General features: G+C 36.6%; 1 protein-coding gene across 1 annotated transcript in view; it reads right to left on the minus strand.

Moving 5' to 3' along the window:
* The window catches only part of DNAH3 (dynein axonemal heavy chain 3), a 241,660-nt gene that overhangs the window by 92,573 nt on the left and 132,173 nt on the right, over positions 1-16,914 (minus strand). Inside the window, exons 40-41 of the mRNA XM_065924469.1 lie at positions 15,605-15,734; positions 3,092-3,337 (exon numbers count right to left, since the gene is read on the minus strand). Coding sequence (XP_065780541.1) covers positions 3,092-3,337; positions 15,605-15,734 — 376 coding nt within the window. The remainder of the gene's footprint in view (positions 1-3,091; positions 3,338-15,604; positions 15,735-16,914) is intronic.

The following is a 16,914-nucleotide window of genomic DNA, read 5'->3' on the forward strand; positions in this document are numbered from 1 at the left end:
TATGCATTACCATGTGTAAAATAAATAGCCAATGGGAATTTGCTATATATGACTCAGGGAACTCAAACAAGCGCTCATTAACAACCGAGAGGAGTGGGATGGGGACAGAGAGGGGAGGGATGTTCAAGTGGGAGGGCACATGGGTAAACTTAAGGCTGATTCATGTTGCTGCTTTGTAGAAACCAATGCAATACTCAAGCAATTAACCTTCAATTAAAAATAAATTTAAAGAAAAAAAGTAGTAAAATCTATACCCACAATAAGCATTTAAGAGACACAGAATACAATTATATGTAAACTATGATAACAAAACTAGTAATAGTGAGGGGAGGAGAGTACAAATGCAGTATTTTTAAAATGTACTTGAAGATCTCAGCAACTTATTTACACACACACACACACACACACACACAGACTGCCATATAACTTCATGGTTTCCATATACCAAACATCTATAATATACCCACACACAAAAAAAGTAAAAGGAATTCAACCGTAACACTAAAGATAGTAATCAAATCTTAAGAGAACAAAAAAAGAAAGATCACAGAAACAACTCCAAAACAATGAACAAAATGACAAGAATATACATCTCAATAATTACCTTAAGTGTAAATGGATTAAATGCTCCAACCAAAAGACAGAGTGGCTGAATGGATACAATAGATTGATTACAGACCTAGGGACACACATAGACTGAAAGTGAGAGGATTCAAAAGGCTATTTCATATAAATGGAAATCAAAAGACAGCCAAAGTAGTAACACTTATATCAGACAAAACAGACTTTAAAATAAAGAGTGTTTCAAGAGACAAAGAAGGACCCTACATAATGATCAAGGGATCAATCCAAGAAGATGGCTGTAAATATCTATGCACCAAACATAGGAACACCTAAATATATAAGACAAAATACATGAGACATAAAAGGAGTAACTAGTAACACAAAAATAACAGGGAATTTTAACACCCCACTTACATCACTGGACAGATCATCCAGACAGAAAATACATTAGGAAATGCTGGTCTTTAATGACACTTTTGATCACACAGGCTTAATTGACATCCACAGAGCATTCTGGCCAAAAGTAGCATGATATACATTATTTCAAAGGCACGTGGAACATTCTCCAGGACAGATCACATGCTAGGCCACAAAAAAGCCTCAGTAAATTTAAGAAAACTGAAATCATATCAAGTATCTTTTTCAACAACAAGCTATGAGACTAAAAGTCAACTATAAGGAAAAAATACTGCAAAAGACACAAATAAGTGGAGGCTAAACAAGCATTCGGTTACTGAATAAATCAAAGAGAAAAACAAACAAAAATACCAAGAAACAAATGAAAAGTGAAAACACGACAATCCAAAGCCTATGGGAAATAGCAAAACAGTTCTAAGAGGGAAACTTATAGCATTATAAGCTTACTACCTCAGCAAACAAGAAAAAATCTCAAATAAGCAACCTAACTTTACACCTATATGAAACAGAAAAAAGAACAACAAATAAAACCCAAAGTTAGTAGAAAGAAAAAAATAATAAAGATCAGAGGAGAAATAAATAAAATTGAGTCTAAAAGCAAATAGAAAAGATCAGTGAAACTAACAGTTGGTTCTAGGAAAAGATAAACAAAATTTATAAAACTGTAGCATGATTCATCAAAAACATAAAGTCAGTCACTGTTTCCCCATCTATTTGCTATGAAGTGATGGGACTGGATGCCATGATCTTAGTTTTCTGAATATTGAGCTTTAAGCCACTTTTTTTACTCTCCTCTTTCACTTTCATCAAGAGGCTCTTTAGTTCTTCTTCACTTTTTGTCATAAGGGTGGTGTCATCTGCATATCTGAGGTTATTGATATTTTTCCTGGCAATCTTGATTCCAGCTTGTGCTTACTCCAGCCCAGCATTTCTCATGATGTACTCTGCATATAAGTTAAATAAGCAGGATGACAATATACAGCCTTGACGTACGGCAAACAGATGGAGAAACAGTGGCTGACTTTATTTTTTGGGGCTCCAAAATCACTGCAGGTGGTGATTGCAGCCATGAAATTAAAAGACACTTACTCCTTGGAAGGAAAATTATGACAAACCTAGATAGCATATTAAAAAGCAGAGGCATTACTTTGCCAACAAAGGTCCATCTAGTCAAGGCTACGGTTTTTCCAGTGGTCATGTATGGATGTGAGAGTTGGAATATAAAGAAAGCTGAGCGCCAAAGAATTGATGCTTTTGAACTGTGGTGTTGGAGAAGACTCTTGAGAGTCCCTTGGACTTCAAGGAGATCCAACCAGTCCATCCTAAAGGAGATCAGGCCTGGGTGTTCATTGGAAGGACTGATGTTGAAGCTGAAACTCCAATACTTTGGTCACCTCATGCGAAGAGTTGACTCTTTTGAAAAGACCCCGATGCTGGGAAAGATTGAGGGCGGGAGAAGAAGGGGACAACAGAGGATGAGATGGTTGGATGGCATCACCGACTCAATGGACATGAGTTTGGGTAAACTCCAGAGTTGGTGATGGAAAGGGAGGCCTGGCATGCTGCGGTTCATCGGGTTGCAAAGAGTCGGACATGACTGAGCAACTGAACTGAACTGAACACATAGAACATTAATACATGACTAAAGTGATCATTTTGAAGATAATGTATGTAGCAAAACTATAAGCATTTCAATATTAGATTATAATGAAAAATATTAAAGGAAATGTTAAAACCATAATCACTATGATATGACATGTGTAAATACAGAGAACAGGACTAGAAGGGAGTAAGAAAAACAGAAGTGGTTGTATTTCTCATGTTGTTCCCTGGGGCCTATTATACTGCTGAGATTATAGATAATTTTAAAAAGTCATATTGACTTTTTCTAAGTTAACAATTAGTAGTTAAATTAACTCATAAGACCTGACTTCAGGGTCACCCATCTCTACATACATGGGCCAGCTCTGAAGAAGTGTACCTGCTCAGGTAACCCACAAAATCTTTCCTGGCTTTTGTAAAGGTCCTACATGGATCTCACATTTTGACTTGGTTTGGAACATATGCTACAAACACTATAGGGAGACAAAACAAACAGGTACCAAGTTACCTCTTTCTGGAAATATGTTGTTTTTGGTGAGTTTGACGCTTTTGGGTCTTGGGTTGTTATTATCCATACCCATGATCAGGTTACGGAAAAACAGATCAAATTTCTTTCTGCTGTCTGCATTGATGGTGCCGGCCACCGTCCATACCAAGGCAAAAAGGAACAGACCTTGTAGCCAGAGGAAGATCTGTTGGCTTGTCAGGCCTTCAAATAATTCACTTTCCTCCTCTTCTGCTTCCCTGATTTCATCTAAAAGCAAGAATAAGAATCTCAGAAAAAAGTGCACAGTACAATAGATATGAATTGGGTAGTTCTGTCCTTGAAGGGCCTGGGGAGGGGACTGATATTGAATGAGAGGCCCTATCCTTTTTCTACATATATTAAAATAAATTTTTTTATTGTAGTAAGATATGCACTAACATACAGATTACTGATCTTAACCATTTTAAAGTTCAGTGGTATTAAATTCATCTATGTTTTTGTGCAACCATCACCTCTATTCACATCTGGAACTATTTTCATCCTGCAAAACTGAAACTCTATGCTCATTTAACATTAATTCATTATCTTCTTCCCCATAGCCTGACAAATAGCATTCTACTTTTCATCTTCATAAATTTGACTAATCTAGATATGTCTTCAGTTCAGTCGCTCAGTCGTGTCCTACTCTTTGCGACCCCATGAATCACAGCACACCAGGCCTCCCTGTCCATCACCAACTCCTGGAGTCTACTCAAACTCATGCCCATCGAGTCGGTGATGCCATCCAGCCATCTCATCCTCTGTTGTCCCCTTCTCCTCCTTCCCCCAACCCCTCCCAGCATCAGGGTCTTTTCCAGTGAGTAAACTCTTCTCATGAGGTGGCCAAAGTACTGGAGTTTCAGCTTCAGCATCAGTCCTTCCAATGAACATCCAGGATTGATCTCCTTTAGGATGGACTGGTTGGATCTCCTTGCAGTCCAAGGGACTCTCAAGAGTCTTCTCCAACACCACAGTTCAAAAGCATCAATTTTTCGGTGCTCAGCTTTCCTCACAGTCCAACTCTCACATCCATACATGGATATATCTTAGAGGTGAAATAATATTGTCTTTTTCTGACTGGCTTATTTCTCTTAGCACAGTGTTCTCAAGCTCCATTTGTATTGTAGCATGTATCAGAATATGTATCAGAAGTTTTGACTGTGCCTCATGGCTTGAAGGATCTCTGTTTCTGACCAAGAATTGAACCCTGTCAGGGAAGTGAAAGCACTGAATCCTAACCACTAGACCACCAGGGAACTCCCCATAATTTCCTTCATTTTTAAGGTGAATAATATTTCACTGTATGTATATATTACATTTTATTTATCCATTCATTGATTGATGGACACTTGGGTTGCTTTCATCTTTGGTTACTATGAATAATGCTGCTATGAACACAGTTCTATGTTCAAAAATAATATTGCTATGAATAAAATATCTGTCTATGTCCCTACTTTGAATTTCTTTATATATATACCCAGAGTGGAAGTGCTAAGTCATATGGCAATTATATTTTTAATTTTGAGGAACTGAGAAACTATTTTCCATAGCAACTATACCATTTTACATTTCATCAATGGTGAACAAGGGTTCCAGTTTCTCCACATCATTGTCAATACTTGTTCTTTTTGATTGTTAATATTGTTAATACTGTTGTTGTTTGGATAGTATCCAACCTAATAGGTATGAGATGGTATCTCACTGTGGTTTTGATTTGCATTTTCCTAATAATTAGTGGTGTTGAGCATCTTTCCATGCGCTTATAAACAATTTGTGCATCTTCTTTGGAGAAATGTCTATTTAAGACCTTTGACTATTATTTATTCAGTTTGTTTTTGTGTTGTTAAATTTTAGAAATTCTCTATATTCTGGATATTCATCCTTTATCATATGTGATTTATAAAGGTTTTCCCCCATTTGTGAGTCATTCTTTTAGTCTGTTAAGAGTCTTTTGATATTCATCCCTTATCATTTATATGATTTATAAAGATTTTCTGCCACTTGTTAGTTGTCTTTTTACTCTGTGTAGAGTCTTTTGAAAACAGTAGTTTTCAATTTTCATGCACCCTATTTGTCTTTTTTCTCTTTTGTTGCTGTGCCTTTGGTGTCATATCCAAGAAATAATTTCCAAATAGCTTTCTACCTTAGATTTTCTTCTAGAAATTTTAAAGGTTTAGGGCTTCCCCAGTGGCTCAGCAGCAAAGAATCCATCTGTGATGAAGAAGATGTGGGAGACCCTGGGTTCAGTCCCTGGTTTTGGAAGATCTGCTCAATGAGAGCATGGCAATCCACTCCAGTGTTTTTGCCTGGAGAATCCCATGGACAAGAAGCCTGGCAGGCTACAGTCCATAGGGTTGGAAAGAGTCAGATACGACTGAAGTGACTGAACACACACAGTTCTTATGTTTAGGTCTTCCATTTGTTTTGAGTTAATTTTTGTACATAGCATTAAGTAAAGGTCCAACTTCATTTATTTCTAAGTGGATATCCAGGTTTCCTGGCATCATTTGTTAGAAAGACTGTGCTAGGGACTTTCCTGGCAGTCCAGTGGTTAAGAATCAGTGCTTTCACTGCAGAGGGCATGGGTTAGATCCCTAGTGGAGGAGCTAAAGGTCCTGCATGCCACATGGTGCAGGCAAAAACAAAAAAAAAAGAGAGAGAAAAAAAAAAAAAATGTCCTTTCCTCATCGAATGGTCTTAGCATCCTCATGGAAAATTATTTGACAACATATGCATGAATTTATATCTAGACTTTCTACTCCATTCCATTGGTGTATATATCTGTCCTTATGTGAGCACTATACAGTTTTGATTATTCTGGCTTTGTAGTAAGTTTTAAATCAGAAGGTGTTCTTTGTTCTCCAACTATGTTCTTTTTCATGATTGTTTGGCTATTTAGAGTCTTTGAAATTCCATATGAATTTCAGGATGGATTTTTGTATTTCTGTAAAATATGTAATTGAAATTTTGATAGAAATTGCACTGAATAGATTATTTTGGGTTGTACTGACATCTTAACAATATTTAGTCTTCTATCCCACGAACTTAGAATGTTTTTCTACTTTAAATGTCCTTTAATTTCATTCAGCATGTTCTATAATTTTTATTGCAGAAGTCTATCACCTTCTTGGTTAATTTCTATTTTATTCTTCGTCAGACTATTTTAAGTGGCACTGTTTTTTTTAAATTCAGGTTTCAGACTGTTTATTGTCAGTGTACAGAAATGCAACAGAAACACATCATTTTTGTGTTTGATTTTGTATCCTGCCACTTTGTTAAATTTGTTTGTAACAGTTTTGCCTGTGTGTGTGTAGTGTTCAGGATTTAGTACATATTAGATCAAACATCTGCAAACAGATAAATTTACTTTTTCATTTCTAGTGTGAATACATAATTTTATTTCTTTTCCTTGCCTAATTACCCTGGTTAGGACTTCCAGTACTATGTTGAATAGAAGTAGTGAAAGCAAGCATCCATTCCTTATTGTAGTTAAAATGGTAAAGTGTTTCACCATTGAGTATGATGTTCACTGTGAAGTTTTTGTATTTTACTTTTATTATGTTGAGGTAGTATCATTTTATTCCTACTTTGTTCAATGTTGTTTATCATGATTTCGTGAATTTTGTTGTATGATTTTCTGCATTTTTTTCCTTTATTCTGTTAATTACATTTGTATTTCATGTATCACAAATTGATTAATTTTCATACATTGAGGCATCCTTGCACCACAGAAATAAATCATAGTTGGTCACAGTGTAGAATCTTTTTAATATGCTGATAAATTTGCCTTTCTGGTCTTTGGGGGAAATTTTTACACTAATGTTTATAAAGGATATTGGTCTATAATTTTCTTGTAGTGTCTCTGGGTGGCTTTGGTTTCAGGGTAATGCTGGCTTCATAGAATGAGTTAGGAAATGTTCTCTTTTAAACATTTTGGAAAAGTTTGAGCATGATTGATATTAATTCTTCCCTAAATGTTTGGTAGAATTCACAAGTGAAGTGGTTAGATCCAGGATTTTTCTTTGTTGTGAGATTTTTGATAACTGACCAATACCAGTCACTGATCTATTCAGATTTCTTTGTGCTGCAGTTGGTAGATTGTGTGTCTTGGTAGGCATTGTTTTTCCGTTTCATTTAAGTTATCAAATTTGTTGCCATAAAATTTTTCATAGTGCTCTCTTATAATCCTTTTCCTTTCTGTACAATGAGTAGTAATGTCTGCATTTTCATTTCTGAACTTAGCAATTTGAGAATAAAAACATGTTAAATGACCACAGGAACCAACTTGAAGGTGTCCCCAATTGTCAAAGCCATTTGAACAATAAAATAAATAATTATAGCATTGGATTATAATTCATAGAACAAAATGAATATCCATGAATTCATATTTGATCACTAAATAATTGAATAAGTAAGTAGGGAAGCATAGTTCTTCTTTACAGAATAATTCTAATCTTTAAAAGAAATATAAATTTAAATAGAAAATTTACATTAGGAAATGCCACCCTAATAACTGCTGTAGATAAGATCTACAAATGGATGTTAAAATCAGTACACAAAAGTCTGAGGAGAAATAGGATATTTGTATAGTTTGAATTATCTCCCCTGATGTAATTATTAATCCCAAAGGAAAAAAACAGTAACATTATAGTGGAGAAATATAACTATGAACAAAGATAATTTTGACCAGAGCCTTCACCAGGAATAAGATATGTTCACATTATGTACCTGCTGAAGGTTTACTGAGGATACATCATCACTTCTGTGATATTGTTACTAAAAATGCAAATCTTGATTTTGCTTATCTTTTCAAAAAACCAGCTCTAAGTTTCATTGATCTTTTCTATTTTTTAAGTCTCTATTTCATTTCTTTCTCTTCTGATCTTTAAGATTTCTTTGCTTCTAATAACTTTGGATTTTGTTATTTTTTTCCCTGTTTCCTTTAGGTATAAGGTTAAGTTGTTTGAGACTGTTCTTGCTGCTGGTTCTTGAGGTTGGTATCACTGTAAACTTCCCTCTTAGAACTGCTTCTGCTGCATCCCACAGATTTTGTATTGTTGTGTTTGTTTTCAATTCCCTCTAGGTATTTTGTGATTTCCTCTTTAATTCTGTTATTCATTGTTTGTTTAACAGCATATTGTTTAGCCTCTGTACTTTTTGCAGGTTTTTTTTTTTTTTTGTAGCTGATTTCTAGTCTCAAAGCATTGTGGTTGTAAAAGATATTTGACATGATTTTAATTTTCTTAAATTTACCAAGGCTTGTTTTGTGGCCTCAAATGTGATCTATCCCAGAGAATGCCTTGTGTGCAGCTGAAAATAATGTGTATTCTGCTGCTTTGGGGTGGAATGTTCTATATATATATATTAGGTCCATATAGCTTAATGTCATTTAAAACCAGTCATTTAAATCTTGAGCCAGACTCATTAAGAAAAAAAGATAGAAAGCTCAAATCAATAAAGTCAAGAATAAAAAAGGAGAAATTATAACCAACATCATGAAATACAAAGTAATTGTAGAGATTATGATGGACAAGTATATACCAATAAGATGAACAATCTAGAAGAAATGAACAAATTTTTAGAGAGGTATAATCTCTGAAGACTGAACCTTGAGGAAATACAAAATATGAACAGACCAGTAATGAAACTAAATCAGTAATTTCAAAACTCCCAGAAAACAAAAGTCCAAGACCACAGGGCTTCACAGGTGAGTTCTACCAAACATTTACAGAAGAGATAATACCTACCTTCTCAAATTATTCCAAACAACTGCAGAACAAGGAATACTTCTGAGCTCATTCTATGAGGCCAGCATCACCATGATACCAAAACCAGACAAAAATATCACACAAAAACAGACACATAGCTCAATGGAACAGGACAGGAAGCCCAGAAGTAATCTATGCACTTCCGGTCAATTAATCTATGACAAAAGAGGTAAAAATACAGTGGTGCTGGGAAAACAGGACAACTACATGTAAATGAATAAAATCAGAACATTTCCTCACACTATAATACAAACAATAAACTCAAAATGAATTAAAGACCTAAATGTGAGACTATAAACCATAAAATCCCTAGAAGAAAACAACAGAACACCCTTTGACATAAATCATAGCAATATTATTTTGATTTTTCTCCTAAGGCAAAGGAAACAAAACCAAAGTTAAACAGCTGGGACCTAATTAACCTTAAAATCTTTTCTGTATCAAGGGAAGCCATGGAGAAAATGATAAGACAACCTACTGAACTGGAGAAAATATTTGCAAATGATATGACTAATAAGGGAGTTAATATCTAAAATATATAAACAAGTCATACAACTCAGCATTAATAAACAACCTGATTAAAAATGGGCAGAAGACCTGAATAGACATTTTTTCAAATAATACATTCATATGACCAACAGGCATATGAAAAGATACTCAGTATAGTTAATCATCAAAGAAATGTAAATCAAAACTACAATTAGTTATCACCTCACACCTATCAGAATGGTTATCATCAAAAAGACCAAGTATCTAATGTGGCAAAGATTAGATGGAGATTAGTGGGAATTAGTGGAGATTAGAGGGATTTAGTGGTAGCTCAGACAGGTAAAGCCTCTGCCTGCAATGCGGAAGACCTGGGTTCAATCCCTGGGTTGGGAAGATTCCCTGGAGAAAGAAATGGCAATCCACTCCAGTACTCTTGCCTGGAAAATTCCATGAATGGAAGAGCCTGGTAGGTTATAGTCCATGGGATTGCAAAGAGTCAGACATGACTGAGCAACTTCACTGGTGATCAGCTAACTGGTATTCCAGGTGAGCCTTACTCACTATGCACCAAAACCACTTTCCAATACAGGTTGCTGTATTTGGAATAAAAATTTAAAGATGAATGCAAGGCAATTTCTGTGTAGAAACCTGTAGTAGAGATTAGTGGGATTAGTGGAGAAAAGGGAAACTTTGTACACTGCTAGTGGGTATGTTTATTGGTGCAGCCACTGTGGGAAACAGTATGGAGGTTCCTCAAAAAAACTAAAAACAGAACTATCATATGATCCAGGGTTTACTCCTGGGCATATATCTGAGAAAAATGAAACACTAATTCAAAATGACACATGCTCTCAATGTTCATAGCAGCATTACTTACAATAGCCAAGATATGGAAGCAACCTAAGTGTTTATCCACAGATGAACTGCTAAATAAGACTATACACACACACACACACACACACACACACACACACACACACACACTGGAATACTACTCTGTCATAAAAATGAATGAAATTTTGCCATTTACAACATGGATGGGCTTGGAGGTTATTATTCTTAGTAAAATAAGTCAGACGAAAAGACAAATACTCTATGTTATCACTTATCTAAAACTACAACAAACTAGTGAAAAGATACGAACTTATAGATACAGAAAACAAACTAGTGGTTGCCAGTGGGAAGAGGGACAGGGGAGGGGCACGACAGTGGCTGGTGATTAAGAGGTTGGGACTACTACATATAAAACAGATAAATTACAAGGATATATTGTACAACACAGGAAATATAGCCAATGTTTCAAAAAGCTTTAAATGAAACATAATCTTTAAAAATTGTGAATCACTAAGCTGTACACCTGAAAAATATAATAATGCAAATCAATTACACTTCAATTTTTTATAAAAAAGCACAATCTTAGTCTAATTATGATAAAACTAGGCAAACTGGCAAGATCACTGGGAGAAATATCAATAGCCTCATATGCGGATAACACCACCCTTATGGCAGAAAGTGAAGAGGAACTAAAGAGCCTGTTGATGAAGGTGAAAAAGGAGAGTGAAAAAGCTGGCTTAAAACAACATTCAAAAAACTAGGATCATGGCATCTGGTCCCATCACTTCACGGCAAATAGATGGGGGAACAATGGAATCAGTGACAGACTTAATTTTATTGGGCTCCAAAATCACTGCAGATGATAACTGCAGCCATGAAATTAAAAGACACTTACTCCTTGAAAGAAAAGCGATGATCAACCTAGACAGCATATTTAAAAGCAGAGACATTACTTTGCCAATAAAGGTCTGTCTGGTCAAAACTATGGTTTTTGTAGTAGTCATGTATGGATTTGAGAGTTGGACCATAAAGAATGCTGAGCATTGAAGAACTGAAGCTTTTGAACGGTGGTGTTGGAGAAGACTCTTGAGAGTCCCTTGGACTGCAAGGAGATCCAACCAGTTAATCCTAGAGGAAATCAATCCTGAATAGGCATTGGAAGGACTGATGCTGAAGCTGAAGCTGCAATACTTTGGTCACCTTAAGTGAAGAGCTGTCCCATTGGGAAAGACCTCGATGCTAGGAAAGACTGAAGGCAGGAGAATGGGATGACAGAGGACCAGATGGTTGGATGGCATCACTGACTTAATGGACATGAGTTTGGGCAAACTCAGGGAGATGGTGAAGGGCAGGGAAGCCTGGCATGTTGCAGCCTGTGGGGCTGCAAAGAATCGGACATGAGTGAGCACTGAACAACAACAGGCAAACGTAAATTGAGAAGCATTCAGAAACATAACTGGACAGTATTCACCAAGTGACAAGGTTATGAAATATCAGGAAAGGCAGAAGAACTGTAGGAGACCAAAGAGATAAAACAATTAAGTACAACGTGGCATTTTGAATTGGATCTTGGAACAGAAAAAATTGTGGGAAAATGTGAAATTCAGATAAAATGCAGTTAATAGTATAGTACCAATGTTAATTTCCTTATTATGATAATTGTTCCTTGGTTATGTAAGATGTTAACATTAAAGAAATTTAAGTAAAGAGTATATGTAACTCTACATTCTTTTAGTTTAGTAAGTTTTCTTTAAATCTAAAATTATTTAAAAATAAAAGCTAAAACTGTATTCAGTGTTCCTCATCTCAAGTTATTGCTAATCGTAGCTACCATGTTCTTGTATTTTAACACTGACAGTATTAAATGTTATAGCTCCAAAATCAAATTTAAGCCTATGTGCCAGGTTTTTTTTTTTTTTTTTTTTTTTTTTTTTTGGCAGCATTAAGAACTTTGTTTGGCATTTGAATCTAGTTCTCTGACCACGGATGGAATCTGGGCCCTCTGCACAGGGAATGTGAATTCTCAACCACTGGACCACTAGCGAAATCTCTATTCCCCAGTTTTTAGCAGTTGTATGTATTTCAGGACTCCCAAGAGGATTCACAGTTATAGATTCAGGAAGACAAGAGTTGAGGCTACACAGGACTGTAAACAATAAATCCATTTCTCATGCTGGTGACTTCTTTCCTGGAGGAAATACTATAAAAGGAGAGTGAAAGGAGCTTGGAAAAGTATGAAAAATTTACAAATAAAAATACAAATATATAATGTATGTAATTCATGTGTTTCTGCAAATACTGTCTGTAATTTTAATTTTAATACTTGGTTAAAGAGAGTCTCTGATCAACTATTTCCAATTTACTTTTTAAAAAATATCTACACCTATATGCCTCTGGAAGAAATGGGCTGAGAAAATATGTTCATAGAGCAGAAGCTGTAAGAAGATTCACCATCATTTTGAATTATGAGTTATCTGGAGAAAGAAATGGCGTCCAATTGAATGCAGAGTTCCAAAGAATAGCAAGGAGAGATAAGAAAGCCTTCCTCTGTGATCAGTGCAAATAGAGGAAAACAGTAGAATGGGAAAGCCTAGAGATCTCTTCAAGAAAATTAGAGATACCAAGGGAACATTTCATGCAAAGATGGGCAAAATAAAGGACAGAAATGGTATGAACCTAACAGAAGCAGAAGATGTTAAGAAGAGGGGGTAAAAGAAGAACTGTACAAAAAGATCTTCATGACCCAGATAATCACAATGGTGTGATCACTCACCTAGAGCCAGACATCCTGGAATGTGAAGCCAAGTGGGCCTTAGGAAGCATCACTACAAACAAAGCTAGTGGAGGTGTTGGAATTCCAGCTGAGGTATTTCCAATCCTAAAAGATGATGCTGTGAAAGTGCTACACTCAATATGCCAGCAAATTTGGAAAACTCAGCAGTGGCCACAGGACTGGAAAAGGTCAGTTTTCATTACAATCCCAAAGAAAGGTAGTGCCAAAGAATGCTCAAACTACCACACAACTGCACTCATCTCACACACTTGTAAAGTAATGCTCAAAATTCTCCAAGCCAGGCTTCAGCAATACATGAATTGTGAACTTCCAGATGTTTAAGTTGGTTTTAGAAAAGGCAGAGGAACCAGAGATCAAATTGCCAATATCTGCTGGATGATCAAAAAAGCAAAAGAGTTCCAGAAAAACATCTATTTCTGCTTTATTGACCATGTCAAAGCCATTGATTGTGTGGGTCACAACTGTGGAAATTCTGAAAGAGATGGGAATACAGACGACCTGCCTGACCTGCCTCTTGAGAAATCTGTATGCAGGTCAGGAAGCAACAGTTAGAACTGGACATGGAACAACAGACTCATTTCAAATAGGAAAAGGAGTATGTCAAGGTTGTATATTGTTACCCTGCTTATTTAACTTATATGCAGAGTACATCATGAGAAATGCTGGGCTGGATGAAGCACAACCTGGAATCAAGATTGCCAGGAGAAATATATCAATAACCTCAGATATGCAGATGATACCACCCTTATGGCAGAAAGTGAAGAAGAATTAATGAGCCTCTTGATGAAAGTGAAAGAGGAGAGTGAAAAAGTTGGCTTAAAACTCAACATTCAGAAAACTAACATCATGGCATTCGGTCCCATCACTTCATAGCAAATAGATGGGGAAACAGTGGAAACAGTGAAAGGCTTTATTTTGTTGGGTTCCAAAATCACTGCAGATGGTGACTGTAGCTGTGAAATTAAAAGATGCTTGGTTCCTTGGAAGAAAAGTTATGACCAAGCTAGACAGCATAAAAAGCAGAGACATTACTCTGTCAACAAAGGTCTATCTAGTCAAATGTATGGCTTTTCCAGTAGTCATGTATGGATGTGAAAGTTGGGCTATAAAGAAAGCTGAGCATTGAATAATTGATGCTTTTGAACTGTGGTGTTGGAGAAGACTCTTGAGAGTCCCTTGGACTGCAAGGAGATCAAACCAGTTCATCCTAAAGGAAATCAGTCCTGAATATTCATTGGAAGGACTGATACTGAAGCTGAAACTCTCCTACTTTGGCAACCAGATGCGAAGACCTGACTCATTGGAAAAGACCCTGATGCTGGGAAAGATTGAAGGTGGGAGGAGAAGGGGATGACAGAGGATGAGATGGTTGGATGGCATCACCAACTTGATGGACATGAGTTTGAGCAAGCTGGGAGCTGGTGATGGACAGGGAAGCCTGACATATTGCAGTCTATGTGGTCACAAAGGATCAGACACGACTGAGCAGCTGAACTGACTGATGACTCAGTAGTTCCACTCCTAGATATATACTGAAAAAAAATAAAATAAAAACACTAATTCAAAAAGATACATGCACCCAATGTTCATAGCAGCATTATTCATAATAGCCAAGATATAAAAGCAACCTAAGTGTTCATTGAAAGATGAATGGATGAGGATGTGGCATATATACACAATGGAATAATATACAACCATAAGCAAGAATGAAATTCTGCCATTTGCAGCATCATGGATGGACTAGGAAGGCATTATGCTAAAGTGAAATAAGTTGACAGAGAAAGACAATACTGTATGATATCACTTATATGTGGACACTAAGGTGGGAGGAGAAGGGGATGACAGAGGATGAGATGGTTGTCGCATCAATGACTCAATGGACATGAGTTTGAGTAAACTCCAGGAGTTGGTGATGGACAGCGAGGCCTGGTGTGCTGCAGTTCATGGGGTCACAAAGAGTCGGACACGACTTAGCGAATGAACTGAACTGAAAAGTTATCAAAATTAACATATATTCTGTCATTTCCAGTAGAATTCTGTGAAATTTGATGTGTGTGAGACAACTATAGAGAACTTCTCCAGGACATTTAAAACAATGATTCATTTAAACCAGTGGTTCTCCATGTCCTGGAGTAGTTCCATAGTTTTGGAGACTAAAGCGATCAGTTTTCTTATAGTGTATCCATGTGCTTTGTGAATTCAGATTTTTTTTTAATGTAAATTTTTTCACAGAGGGAAAACTTCCTATCTTACTCTTTTCAGAATCTTTTCTCTGACACACATTTACACGTGCCATCTAAATTCATTTTCCTCCAGGATGTCCCTGATAGGTAAAGAGGAACAGGAATTATTATTCCCATTGTCTGGAGGAATCTAAGCCTGAGGAAAAATGGGCTAATTTGCACAAGAATACCCAGGAAGTCAATGAAAGATTAAGACAAAATATATGGACTCTTTCCAGCAAACTATTATGTAAACTCAAAAGGCTTGTTTGTTCTTGACCAAAATGCTGGTCTCATTGTAACTTATGGGGGGACTAGCAGGGGTGGGGGCATAAAAATAGCCAAGGCATACCCTTGTTTGGCTTAAGAATTGTAGGGAAGTACTTACCAAGAAGAGAGGAGTACAGTCTCATCATTGAGAAGGCAAGGTGGATGGGAGATGTTTGGACCACAAATTTACAATGAAGGCGAGTAAAGTCAAGGCAGGGCTGGACAAGCCACATGAACATGTCATTGACCTAAGAGTAAAAGTAAAATTTGATATTAACAAGTGTATTTAAGAACTTGGTACACCTCAAGGAGGCTGAAGATAAGACTACTGGTGACTTTTGAGTCTAGGTATATTGAAGAAAGTTCATAGGCAACAAGACCTGTGCCCCCAGCTTCCTATTTAATGTGAAGTCCACTGACTATGCCCACTCCTCCCATTCTACTGAGCTGAATACGGAAGAAAAGCTTGAAGCCACTATGGGTCATCTACAGGATGCAAGAAACAGGTTCCAGGAGCCACCGTATCTGACTTTTCTATAGAAAAACGTTAGGAATTCTAAACAACTGATTTGGAAATGACTGACTGGCATTTATGAGGCAGGACTCCTGTAGAAAGTGGACACTGAGAGGTCCGGGCTTATTTTCAGTAATTCCCCACATATATGTATGTATGTACATACTTACTGGTGGGTATGATGATTCTTATCTCTTGGCTCTGCTCCTACCCACTTACTCTTTAGAAAGAAATTACTTGATTTTCTCCTCTTATTTTAGTGTTTTTTTCATTTTTCTTAAACTTTGTGACTCTTACTGAAAATTACTTTGTTATTTTTTGTAAGTAGGCAGGTCATCACTAAATAAATATACTCATAGGTGATTATATATGGATATGTGTGCATATATAAATGTATAGATGCTTTTATATGTATAATCCCAAAGAAGGGCAATGCTAAAGAATGTCCAAACTATGGCACAGCTGCAGTCATCTCACTTGCTAGGAAGTAATGCTCAAAATCCTTCAAGCTAGGCTTCAGCAGTACATGAACCGAGAACTTCCAGATGTACAAGCTGGATTTAGAAAAGCCAGATGAACCAGAGATCAGATTGGCAATATTTGCTGGATCACAGGAAAAGCAAGAGAATTCCAGAAGAACTTCTGCTTCACTGACTATGCTAAAATCTTTGACTGTGTGGATCACAACAAACTGGAAAATTCTTAAAGAGATAGGAATACCAGACCACCTTACCCGTCTCCTGAGAAACCTGCGTGCAGGTCAAGAAGCAACTGTTAGAACCGGACATGAAACAATGGACTGGTTTAAAATTGGCAAAGGAGTACATCAAGGCTGTATATTGTCACTCTGCTTATTTAACCTCTGCAGAGTACATCATGAGAAATGCTGGGCTGGATGAAGCACAAGCTGGAAT

Source organism: Muntiacus reevesi, chromosome 2 (genome assembly GCF_963930625.1).
Source record: "Muntiacus reevesi chromosome 2, mMunRee1.1, whole genome shotgun sequence".
In the NCBI taxonomy this organism is placed as follows: Eukaryota; Metazoa; Chordata; class Mammalia; order Artiodactyla; family Cervidae; genus Muntiacus; species Muntiacus reevesi.